Source organism: Geotrypetes seraphini, chromosome 3 (assembly GCF_902459505.1).
Source record: "Geotrypetes seraphini chromosome 3, aGeoSer1.1, whole genome shotgun sequence".
NCBI classification, from domain to species: Eukaryota; Metazoa; Chordata; class Amphibia; order Gymnophiona; family Dermophiidae; genus Geotrypetes; species Geotrypetes seraphini.
Window position 1 is genome coordinate 146904617 of NC_047086.1, and position 16680 is coordinate 146921296.

At 42.3% G+C, this 16680-nt stretch overlaps 1 protein-coding gene across 46 annotated transcripts in view; it reads left to right on the forward strand.

The window, feature by feature from the left end:
* TRDN (triadin) overlaps window positions 1-16680 on the forward strand; it is a 597259-nt gene that overhangs the window by 496765 nt on the left and 83814 nt on the right. For 45 of the 46 annotated variants that reach the window (XM_033935829.1, XM_033935830.1, XM_033935836.1 and 42 more), the window contains 2 exons: window positions 6639-6686; window positions 15581-15628. In XM_033935829.1, coding sequence (XP_033791720.1) covers window positions 6639-6686; window positions 15581-15628 — 96 coding nt within the window. The remainder of the gene's footprint in view (window positions 1-6638; window positions 6687-15580; window positions 15629-16680) is intronic. The other variant, XM_033935833.1, reaches the window with a different exon arrangement.

A 16680-nucleotide genomic window follows, 5' to 3' on the forward strand; every position in this document is an offset into this window, starting at 1 on the left:
GCAGGCACGAGATAGAGAGGGGCAGAGGTGAGAGATAGCTCTGCCCACCCCTCCGACGTCACCAGCACATTGAGGCCGAGCTCCCCCTTAAAAGGAAAGGAGCCAAAGGCGCGCAGCCATTCGGCGCGCGGCGAAGGCGAGCGGCAAAAGCGCTCGCCTTAGCGAGAGTGCCTTTGCGAAGGAGCCTTAGAAGGAACCAGGAACCTAGGTCACCCAGCAGAGCAATACCAACAAACTCACGCTGAACAGGTAGGCAGCTACAAGCCCCAGTCTTTAGCTAGCTAGGAAGCAGGGCACACTTCCTCACACACACACACCTAGAGGGAAAGCAAGCACTCTCTAGCACTAACATAGTAACACAAGCAGACTTCAGAACATACAGTAGCATCAGTTGACTCAGTAACTCAAGTAACACCAGCAGACTCAGAACAAACAGTAACACCAACAAACCCACATCAATCAGGAAGGTCACAAACCCTAGTCTTTAGCTAGCTATGCAACAGGGCACGGCCTCACACACATAGAGGAGAAACAAGCACTCACTAGCACCAACACAGTAGCACTAGCAGACTCGCAACATACGGGAAGACAAATACTAGAAAGCCAGAAAACGTCCGGCTGACAGAGACAGAAGTTCACAACTGACTCGCTCAGGCAACTCAGAAAGGGAGCAAGAGATGGACGCCCAAGGAAGCCAGAAGATGAGCTTCCCAGTCTTCTGCACCGGCTGCAGCATGTATGACTACCTCCCTTTGGGGACTCAGGTATACATTTGCAATCGTTGCATGGAGCTGGAGAGCTTGAAAAGGAAGGTCCAGCTGCTAGAGGAGACAGTACTGGGACTGAAGGAACTCCTCACCTTTGAAGAAGAAATCCGCAAACAGGAGAAGCTTCTAGTGGAGTACAGCCCAAACGAAGAGGTTCAGAAGCTAGAAAGATACATCGAGGAAGCTCACCAACAGCATGTGGAGAACTGTACCTGAATAACCCAGGAAAAAGGTCTGGATGAGGGAAGAGAGGACACCCTTGTGATTTCTAGAGGAATGGAAGCAGAGATAAGGGGCAATCGCACACCGGAAGTAAGAGGGAGATTGCAGGGGGACGTCCCCCCACCTGAAGAACAGAAAACAGCCTCACGAGTACCACAGGAGGAAGATTGGTCCTATACCATGGATGTCAACCTACGACCCCCAAGGAACCCGCGAATAAAGAAGATGGGGATCATCGTGGGAGACTCCATCGTATGTCATGTGGACAGCCACACCGCAGGAGGGAGAGAGGATAGAATCATCACCTGCCTGCCTGGAGCAAGAGTGAAGGATGTGGCCAACAGGATCTCCAGGATCATAGACAGCACTGGGGGAGAGGACACTGCTGTGCTTATCCACGTGGGAACTAACGATGTGATCAGACGGAAGTATGACAGGGAAGAGTTGAAGGAACAGCTCCGCTCACTAGGAAGAAAATTGAAGATCAGGGAGGTGAAGGTTCTTCCGGTACCAAGAGCGGATGCAAAGAGACAGGGGGAGCTGAAAGCAATCAACGCCTGAATGAAACAATGATGCGAAGAGGAAGGCTTTGATTTTGTGCGCAACTGGACGGCATTCTGGGGAAAAAGCAAGTACTACAGAAAAGACGGACTGTACCTCAACAAGGAAGGAGCGAGAGTATTGGCAGGCAACATGAAAAGCGCCATAGAGAAGGCTTTAAACTGAAGGTTAGGGGAAAGCCAACAGTTGACCACCAGTTGAGGGCCCAGGCGACAGGATGCCCCGTAGAAGGAAGTACAGGAAACGATTCAGACACGGGAGGGGTCAACCATTGAACAAATGAGGGAGACAACACAGCAGCAGAGAAGGATACCGTGGAAGAAACAGTAGACACTGCTAGGCCTGGAAAGTCCAAGAAGGTAACACAAGGAGAACTCAAATGTATGCATACCAATGCTAGAAGTTTAAGGAACAAAAATGGGAGAGTTAGAAGCAATAGCGAAAAAGACAAACTGGAAATCATTGGCATAACAGAAACATGGTGGAACAATGAAAACAACTGGGACACAGTACTGCAGGGATACAAACTGTACAGAAAAGATAGAGTGGGGCAGAAAGGTGGAGGATTTGCCCTATATGTTCGGGAAGGATTAGATTCTGTGAGAGATGCTATGATGGAAGAGAAGGAGAAGCTGGAATCCCTCTGGATCAGGATTCCCAGACACAATGATGCTGACATAAAGATTGGCCTTTACTACCGACCGCCGGGACAGAGGGAGGAGACTGACTCAGAAATGATAGAAGAAATTAAACAAAAATGTAAGACAGGTAATGTCATAATCTTGGGGGATTTCAATTTCCTGGGAATAGACTAGGACCTGGGAACCTCTAACTGTGGCACAGAGGCAAAATTCCTGGAAGTGCTAGGGGACTGCTTCCTGGAACAGATGGTAGGAGAGCCGACGAGAGGAAATGCCACTTTGGACTTGATCATAACTGGCATTACGGGTCCAGCAAAGGAAATACAAGTTACAGTCCCGCTGGGGATGAGCGATCACAACATGATCAACTTCAAACTTGATGCCCGAAAAGGGAAAGGTATCAAAACCTCAACCACGACTTTAAACTTTAAAAATTGAAGATACAACAGCATGATAGCCATGGTAAAAAGGCGGATCAAGAAAAAATTGGACAAAGTCACAATGGTGGAAGCACTATCACGGAAGCAGAAAGCCTCTACATTCCGCAGATGTCCAAAATCAAGAAAACCAAAGGCAAAAGCAAACCGGCTTGGCTTACCAAAGAGGTGAAGGAAGCCATAAATGAAAAGAAGGACTCATTTAAGATGTGGAAACGCACGAAAACATCTGTAACTTGAAACAAACATAGAGAAGATCAAAAAAAATGTCACAAGGTGGTGAGGGTTGCCAAAAAGGTCTACGAGGAGAAAATAGTGCAAGAGGCCAAAAATTTTAAGCCCTTTTTTAGATACGTAAAAGGGAAAAAACCTGCACGGGAGGCGGTGGGACCGCTGGACGACCTGGGAGGAAAAGGGTGTGTCAAGAATGACAAACAAATTGCGGACAGACTGAATTCCTTCTTTGCGTCTGTCTTTACAAAGGAAGACACCGCAACAATACCGGAAGCAGTGAAAGTGTTCAAGGAAGTCGCAGAGGACGGCCTCACCACAGTAGAAGTGGACTTGGACCAGATTTACCACCAGATAGGCAAACTTAAAAGTGATAAATCTCCTGGACCGGACGGAATTCATCGAAGAGTCCTAAAAGAACTGAAATTTGAAATCGGAGAACTATTGCAAAAACTTGCCAACCTATCAATCAAAACAGGACAGATACCTGACGACTGGAAGATAGTGAATGTTACGCCGATATTTAAGAAAGGATCGAGAGGAGTGCCAGGCAACTACAGACCTGTGAGTTTCACGTCTGTCTCTGGAAAGATGGTTGAGGCACTGATCAAAGATAGCATAGTCCGGCACCTAGACACACATGACCTGATGAGAACCAGTCAGCATGGGTTCAGGAAAGGGAAATCATGTTTGACGAACCTACTCCAATTTTTTGAGACAGTGAACAGACAAATTGATAGTGGAGGACCGGTGGATATTGTATACTTGGACTTTCAGAAAGCGTTCGACAAGGCTCCACATGTAAGACTTCTCAGGAAATGACAAGGCCATGGAATAGGGGGAGATGTACTAAGATAGATAGGCAAATGGCTGGAGAACAGGAAACAGAGAGTGGGCATAAATGGGAAGTTCTCAGAATGGGAAAAAATGACTAGCGGTGTACCCCAGGGCTCGGTGCTTGGACCCATCTTATCTAATATTTTCATAAATGACCTAGAAGAAGGAATATCCAGTGAAATCATCAAGTTCGCAGACGACAAAGCTATGCCGGGCAATCAGATTGCAGAAGGAAGCGAAGAACTCCAGAGCGACTTAAATCAATTGGAGAAGTGGGCAGACAAATGGCAGATGAAGTTTAATGTGGAAAAATGCAAAGTGATGCATCTGGGCAGATAAAATAAAGATCACAAGTATAGTATGTCAGGTGTAACTCTGGAAAAGACCGAACAGGAAAAGGACCTGGGTGTACTGATAGATAGGACCCTGAAGCCATCGGCGCAATGTGTGGTGGCAGTGAAGAAAGCAAATAGAATGTTAGGTATGATAAAGAAGGGAATCACGAATAGATCGGAGAGGGTTATAATGCCGCTTTATAGAGCAATGGTCAGACCGCACCTGGAATACTGCGTCCAGCATTGGTCCCCATACCTAAAGAAGGATATAAAACTACTAGAGAGGGTGCAGAGACGAGCAACGAAGCTAGTGAATGGTAAGGAGGAGTATGTGGCGCAGTGGTTGGAGCTACAGCCTCAGCACCCTGGGGTTGTGGGCTCAAACCCCGTGCTGCTCCTTGTGACCCTGGGCAAGTCACTCAGTCCTCCATAGCCCCAGGAACGTTAGATAGATTGTGAGCCCACCGGGACAGAGAGGGAAAAATACTCGAGTACCTGATTGTAAAACCGCTTAGACAACCTTGATAAGCGGTATATAAAAAACCTAATAAACTTGAAACTTGGAAGGAGAACCTGTACTACGAGGAATGACTTAGGAGACTGGAATTGTTCTCCCTTGAGAAGAGGAGACTGCAAGGGGACCTGATCGAGACTTTCAAAATACTGAAAGGATTCGACATACTAGAGCAGGGAAAGCAGCTATTTACAATGTCCCAATGTGACATGGACAAGAGGTCACAGACTGAAGCTGAGGGGGGACAGGTCCAGGATGAATATCAGGAAGTTCTGTTTCACGCAGGGAGTGGTGGACACCTGGAATGCTCTCCCAGAGGAAGTAATTGCAAAATCCACCGTTCTAGGGTTTAAGGGTAAACTAGATGCACATCTCCTTAGGAGTGGCATAGAGTGACACGGGTAAGAGTATGTTAGGTGCACATCTTCCTTGAGAAGCATACAGTGACATGGGGACTTAATCCATGCCAGGGCACACCTGGCGGGGCCTCCATGTGTGCGGATCACCGGACTTGATGGACCCAGGGTCTGATCCGGAGATGGCAATTCTTACGTTCTTATGCTCTTGCCCCACCCACACCCCTCCCATATTGCACACCCACTTTTCAGTTGCACACTAGACAATTTAGGTGCACTGTGTTATAGAATAGTGTGCAGGAAGATCCATGTACCAGTGATGTACCAATGATGGGATGGAGGGTGGTCCACCCCCCGGTGCATGGAGCTTAGGGGGTGCTGGAGTAGTGGCAGGTCTGTGGTCCGCCTGCTCACAGCTGTCAGTTCTGCCGGCTCCAACCCTCTGTTGTCAATTCTTGCTCCGGGGTAGGACAGCCACACACAGGCAGCCTGCAAACTCATGACCGATCCACACACCTTCCTATTTCCTGAAGGAGGGGAGTGCTCCAGCCAGAGAAGGGGAGTGCTCCGCCTCAGGTTCCCACCCCACCAGGTTTGCAAACTGCCATGGACATATCCAAGTTAATGCACATTAACATCAATAATTGATTGTTACTGACTTTCTGACTCATTAGTTTGCACACGGATATGAGATCTGTACTCAAAATCAGGGCATCCAAATTTGATCACCATATATAGAATCTGAGCATAAGTGTTCTTATATAATACTAGTTTAAATCAGCATCAGCAACCCTAAATGTAGGTGTAAACATTTATGCCAGGTCTATGGCAGGTGTAAAAGGATGTACGTAAATGCAGCACGTGCACACATAAGTGACAGTATTCTGTAAGTTAAGTGCATAATTATAGCATGTTACTGCCATTTACTGCCCTCCTATCTAAATAACCGCTTAAACCAAATCTCCACCTCAAGACACAGAAGAACCTCGAACCCTTTCGCCTTCCCCCCACTCAAAGGCACACAACGCAAGAAAATGTTTGACAACCTTCTGGCAACACAAGCAGCAAAAATCAACCATTCCATCTCCAATCTTATGACAATATCAGACAACCTCAAAACATTCAGAAAAGAAATCAAAACCCTGCTTTTCAAAAAATTCATTCAAATATTTTAACCCCTCCTCTTTTACCTCCAGAAGATTCACCTACCTTCAGATAACCTTCCCCCAAATTACCCACCTTAACACCTTCCAATTAAACAAATACCATAAATAGATTGTAACCTACCCTCTCTAACTGCATTCCATATGTATTTTTCATACAGTTCTTCACTGTCAGTTTAATTTCCATCCTATAAGTTCACATAGAATTTTTCTTTTTTCAACCATCTTTATTTTCTCTTCTTTATTAATTTCCAGGTACTTTAGTTAGATTGTGAGCCTTTGGGACAGTAAGGGAATTTTTTAAGTACCTTCTTACTTCTCATTTATAATCTTAATGTATATTTTCTTCAAACCGCTTAGAACCTAAAGGATATAGCGGTATATAAGAAATAAATTACATTACATTACTTACTCAGGTGAATGATAATATTCTATAAATTTAAGCACACAAACTGTGTATAAATTTAGGTGGCCATTATTGAAAGAAGGTAAATATGAGAAAAACACCTTACTACATCAGGCTCCTAACTCTTCTGTATTTGCATTATTGACTTAATATATTTCTTTTCTGTAGAGCAAGAAACCTTAAGACATGAAAAAGAAGTACAAGTCATCAAACCAGGTACTGTATGTATTAAATAAGTTAAGTTTTGTTTACTTTCATTAGCAACTGTGCATAAAATGTGCATTTTAAAAAACCCATGGAACAACTAGGAATAAAATGTAGTAAGTGGGATAAAACAATTCAAATGTTATATAAAGATTCTATGAAACCTAATGAAAGGAAGTAAAAAAACATACCCAGGGAACTGGCTGAAAGAGTTCCAGGCCAGCATCCTGAGTGGGCCAGAAAGGGGGAGGGGCTGCAGTCACCCACAAATCTGGAAGTGCCCCCATGCTGGCAAGGAGAAGCTCATGGGGAATGTGGTTTGTCCTAGAGAATAGAGAGTAGCACAATAACTATTACTGCAATGATACATAGTAGATGACGGCAGATAAAGACCCGAATGGTCTATCCAGTCTGCCCAACCTGATTCAATTTAAATTTTTTTAATTTTTTCTTCTTAGCTATTTCTGGGCAAGAATCCAAAGCTCTACCCGGTACTGTGCTTGGGTTCCAACTGCCGAAATCGCCGTCAAAACCTACTCCAGCCCATCTACATCATCCCAGCCATTGAAGCCCTCTCCAGCCCATCCTCCCCCAAACGGCCATATACAGACACATATAGTCTGCCCAGTACTAGCCATAGTTCAATATTTAATATTATTTTCTGATTCTAGATCCTCTGTATTCATCCCACACTTCTTTGAACTCAGTCACCGTTTTCCTCTCCACCACCTCTCTTGGGAGCGCATTCCAGGCATCCACCACCCTCTCCATAAAGTAGAATTTCCTAACATTGCTCTTGAATCTACCATCCCTCAACCTCTGGTTTTACCAATTTCCTTTCTCTGGAAAATATTTTGTTTTATGTTAATACCCTTCAAGTATTTGAACGTCTGAATCATATCCCCCCTGTCCCTCTTTTCCTCTAGGGTATACATATTCAGGGCTTCCAGTCTCTCCTCATACGTCTTCTGGCGCAAGCCTCCTATCATTTTCATCACCCTCCTCTGGACCGCTTCAAGTCTTCTTACATCCTTCGCCAGATACGGTCTCCAAAACTGAACACAATACTCCAAGTGGGGTCTCACCAATGACCTGTACAGGGGCATCAACACCTTCTTCCTTTTACTGGCTACACCTCTCTTTATACAGCCCAGCATCCTTCTGGCAGCAGCTACTACCTTGTCACACTGTTTTTTCATCTTTAGATCTTTGGACACTATCACCCCAAGGTCCTTCTCCCCATCTGTGTATATCGGCTTCTCACCTCCCAGCATATACCATTCCTTCTGATTAATCCCCAAATGCATTACTCTGCATTTCTTTGCATTGAATTTTAGTTGCCAGGCATTAGACCATTCCTCTAACTTTTGCAGATCCTTTTTCATATTTTCCACTCCCTCTTCGGTGTCTACTCTGTTACAAATCTTGGTATCATCTGCAAAAAGGCACACTTTTCCTTCTAACCCTTCAACAATGTCACTCACAAACATATTGAACAGGATCGGCCCCAGCACCGAACCCTGAGGGACTCCACTACTCACCTTTCCTTCCTCCGAGCGACTTCCATTAACCACCACCCTCTGGCATCTGTCCAACAGCCAGTTTCTAATCCAGTTCACCACTTTGGGCCCTAACTTTAGCCCTTCCATGCACAGTAATTACTGTGGTAATGGGGACCAAGTCAGGAAATTATCTGATATTACACATTACTGGTAGACAATATTGCCGCGGGAATGGGAACTGATACCTTGGTAACCCCAAGTAATGAGGAAACAGGCTATACTCCCAAGACCTACCTTAAAAATTCTGGTGGTCTAGTGGCCTCTTTAGAGCAGGAAAAATCCTTACTCTTTCTTTCCTGCTGCCACCACTCGTCCCACCATTTTCAAAATGGCTGCCGAGACTTCATGCATCAGCCTTGCAAAACTTGAATATCTTGAGGCTGCCGCAAGAAGTATCAGCAGCCATTTTCAAAATGTGTTAGTTCAGGGTCAAGTGTCAGCAGAGCACAGGAAAGAGTGGGGATCTTTCGGGCCCTGACAGAGGCTACTAGACCACCAGGATTTTTAAGGTAGATCTAGGAATGGCCAGGAGTAAGAAGAATGAAATTCTAAACCAGGGGAGAGGGAATGGGGGAGGGAAAGGATGGTGAGAGATATTGGGGAATGTAGGGGAAGGAAAGGGGAGAGATGCCCTATTAGGGATGGAAAGGGGAGAAATATCAGACCAGGAAAGGGAAGGAGAAATGTTCTAGATCAGGGAAGGGAAGGAAAAAGATGCCAGACTAAGGAAGGGAGCAAGAGAGATGCCAGACTAGGTAAGGAAAGGAGAAGAGAAAAATTCCAGCCTAGAGGATGGGAAAGGGAAGGAGGGGAGAAAGATGCCATACTGTGGAAAGGAGAGGAGAAAGATGACAGACCATAGGAGGGGCAAAAGGGAAGACAGATGTCAGAACATAGGAGAGAGAGGGAAAAGATGGTGCATAGGGATGGAGGGAGAAGTTGGTGAGAGAAGGAGGAGATAGTGCACAGATATGGGCGGGGAAAGGAAGAGATATGGAAGAAATGCTGTTTATGGCTAGATGGATATAAGGGAGAGGAGATAGCACATATGGATGGGAAGGGGAGTGAAAGGGAAGGGCAGAGTGAGGGAGGAGATGCTGCACATGGATAGATTGGAAGGGAAGACATGGGAAAAGTATTAAATTTAAATGCACTTGTATTTCTTTTAAAATTCTACATGGTATCTTTAATCCTCTTATTCCTTTATTTTGGAACGTTTATCGATTCTCCTTTGCAAGAGGTATCCAACAATTTAAACTCTCCCTTCCTTCTAAAAAAGGGGTTAAAGGAGTCAAGATCTTCAGTCAGTCTTTGGTCTTTAAATTCTCTCAACTCTGGAATGATCTCCCCTTTTTTTTAAGGAGTTCCAGTTCCTTTCAATTTTTCCATAAATCTTTAAAAACTACTCTGTTTGACAAACATTTTGAAAATTAATTATTTTGAAATTTTGCTATTATTTTCTATTTTTCATTTGTAAATCATTCCCTGTTTATTTAATTGCTGTTAATCGAGTCGAGCCTTTTCAGAATAATGACTCAGTATACAAAGTTAAGCTTTAGTCTAGTTTAGTTTAGATTTAGCAGATAAATGGGAGAAAGTTGAATGTTAAAAGTTAATGCCAAAGATGGATGTAGGGCAGAAAGTGAGGATGGAGTGAAAGACAGCAAATGTAATGTAATGTAATGTAATTTATTTCTTATATACCGCTACATCCGTTAGGTTCTAAGCGGTTTACAGAAAATATACATTAAGATTAGAAATAAGAAAGGTACTTGAAAAATTCCCTTACTGTCCCGAAGGCTCACAATCTAACTAAAGTACCTGGAGGGTAATAGAGAAGTGAAAAGTAGAGTTAGAGGAAAAATAAAAATAAAATAAACATTTTAACAAGACAGCATTGATCTAAATACTTTGGAAGGTAGAAGAGAGGAGAGAAAGGAATAGAAGCAGAAGGGGGAGCCGTTGAACAGTAGAATTCTGGAGAAATTTAAATGATAGAAATAGAACAAAACAAAGACAAAAGGCAAAACAATAGATAAGATTAAAGATAAATCATAAGCTGGAAAGAAAAATAAAATAAGATGAATAAGAAGGCCCTGGAAACAGAGAAAGTACAGAGACTGGAAAAAGATGATTAGAAAAATAAAATCACCAGACAACAAAGATAGGAAAAATGATTTTTTCAATTTAGTGATCCATCCCCTTTTATAAAACAGCGGTAGAGCAGCATCAAAGAAGCATTGGAACATTTAGCACTCCGGGTCATGGTAGAAACCTTTACCACGGCTTGGTAAAAAGGAGGAAGGAGGAAATTTAAGTTATTTGCATGTGATATTCTGAACACTGTAATTGTGTTCTTTATTTGCTGGCTTTGTTTTGTTGCTTGGAAATGGACATTATCTGTTTATGCTGTTTAGTTTGGCTTCACACTGAGAAAAGCACTAAGCCATATGCTATTAGTTTGTTTTTATACCAGAAAGAAAGCAATAAGGCCCCCTTTTATCAAATAGCAGTAGAACGTTTTAGTGCTGGCCCTCAAGGTAAATGCTCCACCACTTATTCCTGTGAACGTTGGGGCATTTACCTCGCCATCCAGCACTAAAACACTGTCCCGCTGCTTGATAAGTTTCAAGTTTATTTGGGATTTGATAAAATCGCTTTTTTCATAGATTACAAAGCGATGAACAATAAAAAAAAAATGGGGGAGACAAACAATTTTTAGGGGAATGACAGACATACTTTCAACGGGGGGCCTAAATTATTTATTGTTTATCGTTTATTAAAACTTGATATACCGCCTTAGTTGCAGCACAATTCAAAAAAGTGTACAATTAAAAACAAAATAGTAAGTTCTTCACTCCCTAAACTGGGAGTGGCCTTAGAGATCTGACCAATCTAAGTCTCAGCCACTCCCAGTGCATCCCAGAATGCACTGGGAAGGAGGCCTAAGACTCCAGTTGGATCAGTTGCCTAAAGCCCCTATTTTTGTTTGGGGAGACCTGCAAGCTCCGCCCCAGACCCCACCCCATAATAGTACTAATTGTAATACCATTTTTCCCATTCATTTTTCATATATACACACACAATATAATCTTATTAACAATACATAATGGTTAACCACAAAATGAAACTATGCAAAGCATATTATATGTTTCTCAACATTCATTCCTATCAAAACACCTGGCCCTGGTCACACATGCAGAACACAGATAACCCCTATGCAAATACAGGACCACAAACTAAACGTACTAATATATACAAACAAAATCCTAAAATGCAAGACTCTGCATGGAGTATAACCCCCAGAGAAATAGAAATGAATGTATTTCTTCCTGAACAGTGCAAAATATAGACAGCAGATGTAATTTCTCAAAGCTGACACAATTCAATCACTAAATTGAAAATAAAATCATTTCCCCTACAATGTTGCCTGGTGATTTTGGTTTTCAAACCATCTTTCCCAGTCTCTGGCTGCATGTCCTTCTGTCTATGCTCTTAACTGTGTATCCAGGACCACCTTATCTATTTGCTATTTTTCTCTCCTTCACTTTCTGCCATACATCCGTCTTTGTCAAAAACAAAACACAGAGGAAATACAATTCATAAAGGAAACGTGAAAAAAATCGAACAAAACATAATACACAACATGCTTTCATGAAAAACTATATTGAAATCAAAAAAATTGTCAAACTTGTCTTAATATAATTTATCAAATATATCTGTCTTTAGCATTAACTTTTAACATTCAACTTTCTTCCATTTTTCTGCTTTCTTCTCAAAATCTAATTTTCCATGCCTTCCCTTCTCATCTATCCATGTGTACCAATTCCTCCCTCTTTCTTCTCCCATCTATCCATAATAAGCATTTCTTCTTAACTCTTCCCTGTCGCACCCATCGCTGTGCACCATCTCCTCCCTCTGCACCATCTCCTCCCTCTCCCATGGTCAGACATCTTTGTCTTCTCCCTTCCCCCCTAATATGGTCTGGCATCTTTCTCCTCTTCTAGCCTAGAATCTCTCTCCTCTCCCATGGTCTGGCATCTTTCTCTCCTTCCCTCCCTCTTTCTGAGGTCTAACATCTCTCTCCTCTCCTTTCTGACATCTCTCTCTCTTCCCTCCTTCCCTTCCATTCTGTGGTCTGGCATCTCTCTATCTCTCTCCTTTCCCTCCCTCTTTCTGAGGTCTAACATCTCCTCTCCTCTCCTTTCTGACATCTCTCTCCCCTCCTTCCCTTCCATTCTGTGGTCTGGCATCTCTATCTCTCTCCTTTCCATTCCAGTATTATGACAGAAATCTAAATAGTAGCAAAATTCCATGCTACCGACCCCAGGGCAAACAGTGGTTTCCTCCATGTCTATCTCAACAGCAGAAAATAGCTGTCTAGAGCCACTGCTTGCCCTGACCCCACTCCTGAAGCAAGCACCAGGAGAGGAGTCCAGGGCTGGCAGCAAAGGTGGCTCATAGTTACTGTCACCAGTTGTCATTTGGAAAACAGTGTGACTGTTGTTAGAGAGACTGCATTTGATTGGGGGGGGGGGGGGGTTTACCGGAGAGGCGCTGGAGAAAAGAGGAAGGGTGAGAGAGGTGAGTCCACTCAAAATTAGCCATCTGGCTATGTCACTAGGCTACTCTTCCCCTACACATATAGGAACCCTTTTTCCAAACTGCAGTGAAAAGTGGCCTTAGCACACCCCTTGACCAGGTTTTTCCCATACACTAAGGCCATTATTACTACAGAGGTAAAATGGGTGAACTTCTGATTTTTCCATTAATGACTTACAGTAATTTTCGCATTAACGTGTGGACATTAGCACATGAGCCCCTATGGCCACTTATTTTGTAAGTGGCAGGGACTCACGTGCTAAATCTGCCTGGATTGATTAGTGCACAACAATGCCAATGCACTTATTTGCATAAACATGCCCCCTCGATGAAAAATTGAAAAAGTATATTTTAGTACATTATTTGCATGTGCACGGTTACAACAGAATGCCTCAGCGTGCCCCATGGAATGTCACTTTATGCTGCCATAGCACATTTTTGCTTACCACACTTCGTAAAAGGGCCTCATAATTAACATTATACAAAACAGATGCAAATCTTTGCAAATAATTTCTAAATCAATTGTAACAAAAAAGATGCATGCACTTTGGCACTGACACTCTGGCTGCTTCTGTGACTTACAATTAACAAAAAAAGGTACATTGAATGATTAATAAATTTCAGGGGGGGGAGGGTAGGACAACCTTTGTTTCTGTTCTCCCATACAGAATCTTCTACTTCCAATAACTGAGGTCTGTTGAGACTGCTTTTACCCTGTGTTAATATTAGGTTTTAGATCATTTCATATATTTTTTTTGTGATTGTGTTCTGTTATTATACAAGTTACATTAAAAAAAAGCCATAAATAACACAACCTACCAAAAAAGATCAGGTTTCAGCAGGCCTGAGATGACTCTGGAATTCTGTATTCAGAAGAGTTCAATAGGGTATTAAGCTATTAACGAATAGTCTTGTCCAATGGTTTATTCAACAGTTTGGTTCACTGTGTGACAAATTGAATTCCTCAATTCAATTTCTAGTCTGTGACCTCTCAACTCATGGCATATTAAATGCTGCCATTATTCCATTACACTGCACAACCTTTGATGCTAATTTAAATACTTCAGTGATGTGCAAGCCAACCTAATGTCACGGAACTATTCAGTTTTGTAAGTATAGTTAATGCTGCTGTGTCTAGTGCAATATTTCTACAATCTAAGATTAATAATGGGAATTAAGAGTATTGCAATATCTCATGCATTGTTTTCATCAAAAAGTGCTCTTGAAGTGTGTTCCCTTGGAAAAAATGTACTCTGGCTGCTGATAATCCAAACTTAGACCAGGTCTAATAGCCTGATATACCAGCTCTAATAATTTCTATGTGTAACCTCTGGCTCTGAGTAGTTCAACCAGTTAGCTACATGTGCTACAAAATACTTTTCCTTTTTTAGTTTGAGGGGGCATGTTTGAGAGTGGAGAGTAGGTATGCCCTGCGTTAATCGAATAACGTGTGGCTATTGGTGTGCTGACTGATTAGTATAGAATTAGTGCAGGAGCGCGTACCACCTAGAAAATAGATGGCAATAAGAGCTCACACACTAATTTCAAAATTAGCGTGCAGCCATTAAGAGGGAAAGCCAAATTGCGGCCATTGTAGAGCCACTCTAAAAAGTGGCCTCTGCGCTCAGGAAACCCATACACTAAAAATAGTGCAGGGTACTTTGTAGCATAGCTTTGTAAAAGACCCCCTTAGCTAAATTAAGGCCCTTTTTCACTAAGGTGCGCTAACCAATTAGCGTGTGCTAATCGATTTAGCGCATGCTAAACGCTAATGCATGCATGTTAGTCTAGTAAAAGAGTATCGTTTTTTTTTTTTGCATCAGAGTGCTTTATCAGTGTTTAGTGGTTAAAACATAAAATTCGAAGTCATAATTATGAATTTGCCATCACAAATAGCTATACTTCATTCTTTAGTAATATATTAGAAGTCAGAGACAGAGCCATTGTACTGCCAATATGCACGTAGGCAAGCTTGCTATTTATTTGGGAGCACTTGTACAAAGCCATGTTAGCAATGCTGCCATGGTAAATGCACCGAAACCCATAGCACCAATCAGGAGCTGCTTTGATACGCAGCTCCTGATTGGTGAGGCCCGACTTTAGTACAGGAAGAGGCAGTCGGAGCATACCGCGAGTGATTTCCTTCACTCGCCAGTGCTCCGGCTGCTCTCTCCTGCCTCTCCGGCTGCCCTCTCCTGTCTCCCCCGCTAAAAAACGTATTCGCAGTTTTTCAACATTTGCGGGGGTTCCTGGAATTTCTAAGCAACTCTCACCTCTCCCTTGTTTATTGGGGGGGGGGGGGGCGGTTTTAATCCTCCACTCAGATTTTGTGTCTTTTCTGTACTGATGACTCCTGTGGCATGAAAACACCAATAAACACTGATAATTTTTATACGTTCAAAGAACTCCTAATTAGCTGGAAAATAAACACCTACATTTACAGCTAACTAATTAGCATCTAAGAATACAAGCCCTGTATATAAGGTGCGAATATATGAGTAATTTACTGCTTAAAAAGTACAGTAAACCAAAAAACTTTGCATTTCTAGATATTTGAATTTTTCCAGTTTAGAAGGGGGCTTAGTGGTTTGATTCTTTCATTCATTTTAATTAATATTTGTAATGTTCATTAGAACCTTTTAATTCATGCAAATTGTATTTGCATTAATGCTTAGGCTAACCATATTAAATTAATTATGCCTACATAAAGAAAGATAGCTGACCTAATCTTTATTTTGATAGAGGAAGCAGCCAAAAGACAGGAAAGAGTACCTCCACGAACCAAACCAGGTAGGTCATAAGTTCTATCAAACTGTTTTGTGGTGAACAAAAACAGCTTTGTCTTCTCTTGCATTATATATCTGTGAGAGATACAGAATGAGAAGCCCTCAGAGAAGCATCAAAACAGAGAACACAGATTGCATTTACAGTTATATTCCTATTTCTTAAAAAATCAGCATGAGTCATGTGGCACTGTAGAATGAAGCAGTGGCTGCTAGGCTTAGCTCTTCCATACCTTCTGCTTAATCCTGCTAAGTGACACCCCACAGCTTATAAACTCCAGAGCTCTGCTAAGTGGAAACAGTATCATGGTGGTTCTCTGGCAGGGAGCAGAGAGTACTATTTAATGTAATAGCTACTAAATCTGTGGAGAAAGAGAAAGAAAAACTGAAAGAAGCCAACTCCAAGATTTATTATAGGGAGAGATTATTACATATAGTTGTACCAAATGAAAACGGAAATATCGATCTATACCTCACCTAGAAGGTAGATTACTTCGGTTGTGTCAACAGTGTGGTGCAACCCCAAACATTTCCATTAAAAACCAATTGCTAGCTAAACAGACCTCCCTCAATGAGCTGTTATATCAACATGCCAAAACAATCTGCCTTATATTATCAGTATCAATTGTATAAATATGGAAATAAGGCTGGGAAGTTATTGGCCAGACTATCGACACAATGGAAGAGACCTTGCAAAGTCTTTGTTCTTAATAACGAGGCAGGGCGGATGGTTCACACTGATAATCAACTTTAACTACTTTAAAACCAAATGTTCAGATCTTTATAGGCCTACAGCTACAGATGCATTGGATCCCACCATATATTTAGAGAGCCTTGATTTGCCTTGCTTAACTCTGGGAGAAAACTTGTACTTTGAATGCTCCTATTAAGGCTGAGGAGGTAGCATAGGACATTAGTAAAAGTAAGTTGTGTAAAACTCCTGGACCAGATGACTATAAAGCAAAATTTTATAAGCTGACTGGGGATGAAGTAGCTCTTCCTTTTGCTGTATTGTTTAATACCATCATATATAACTAAATCTGAAACATTGGAGACTGA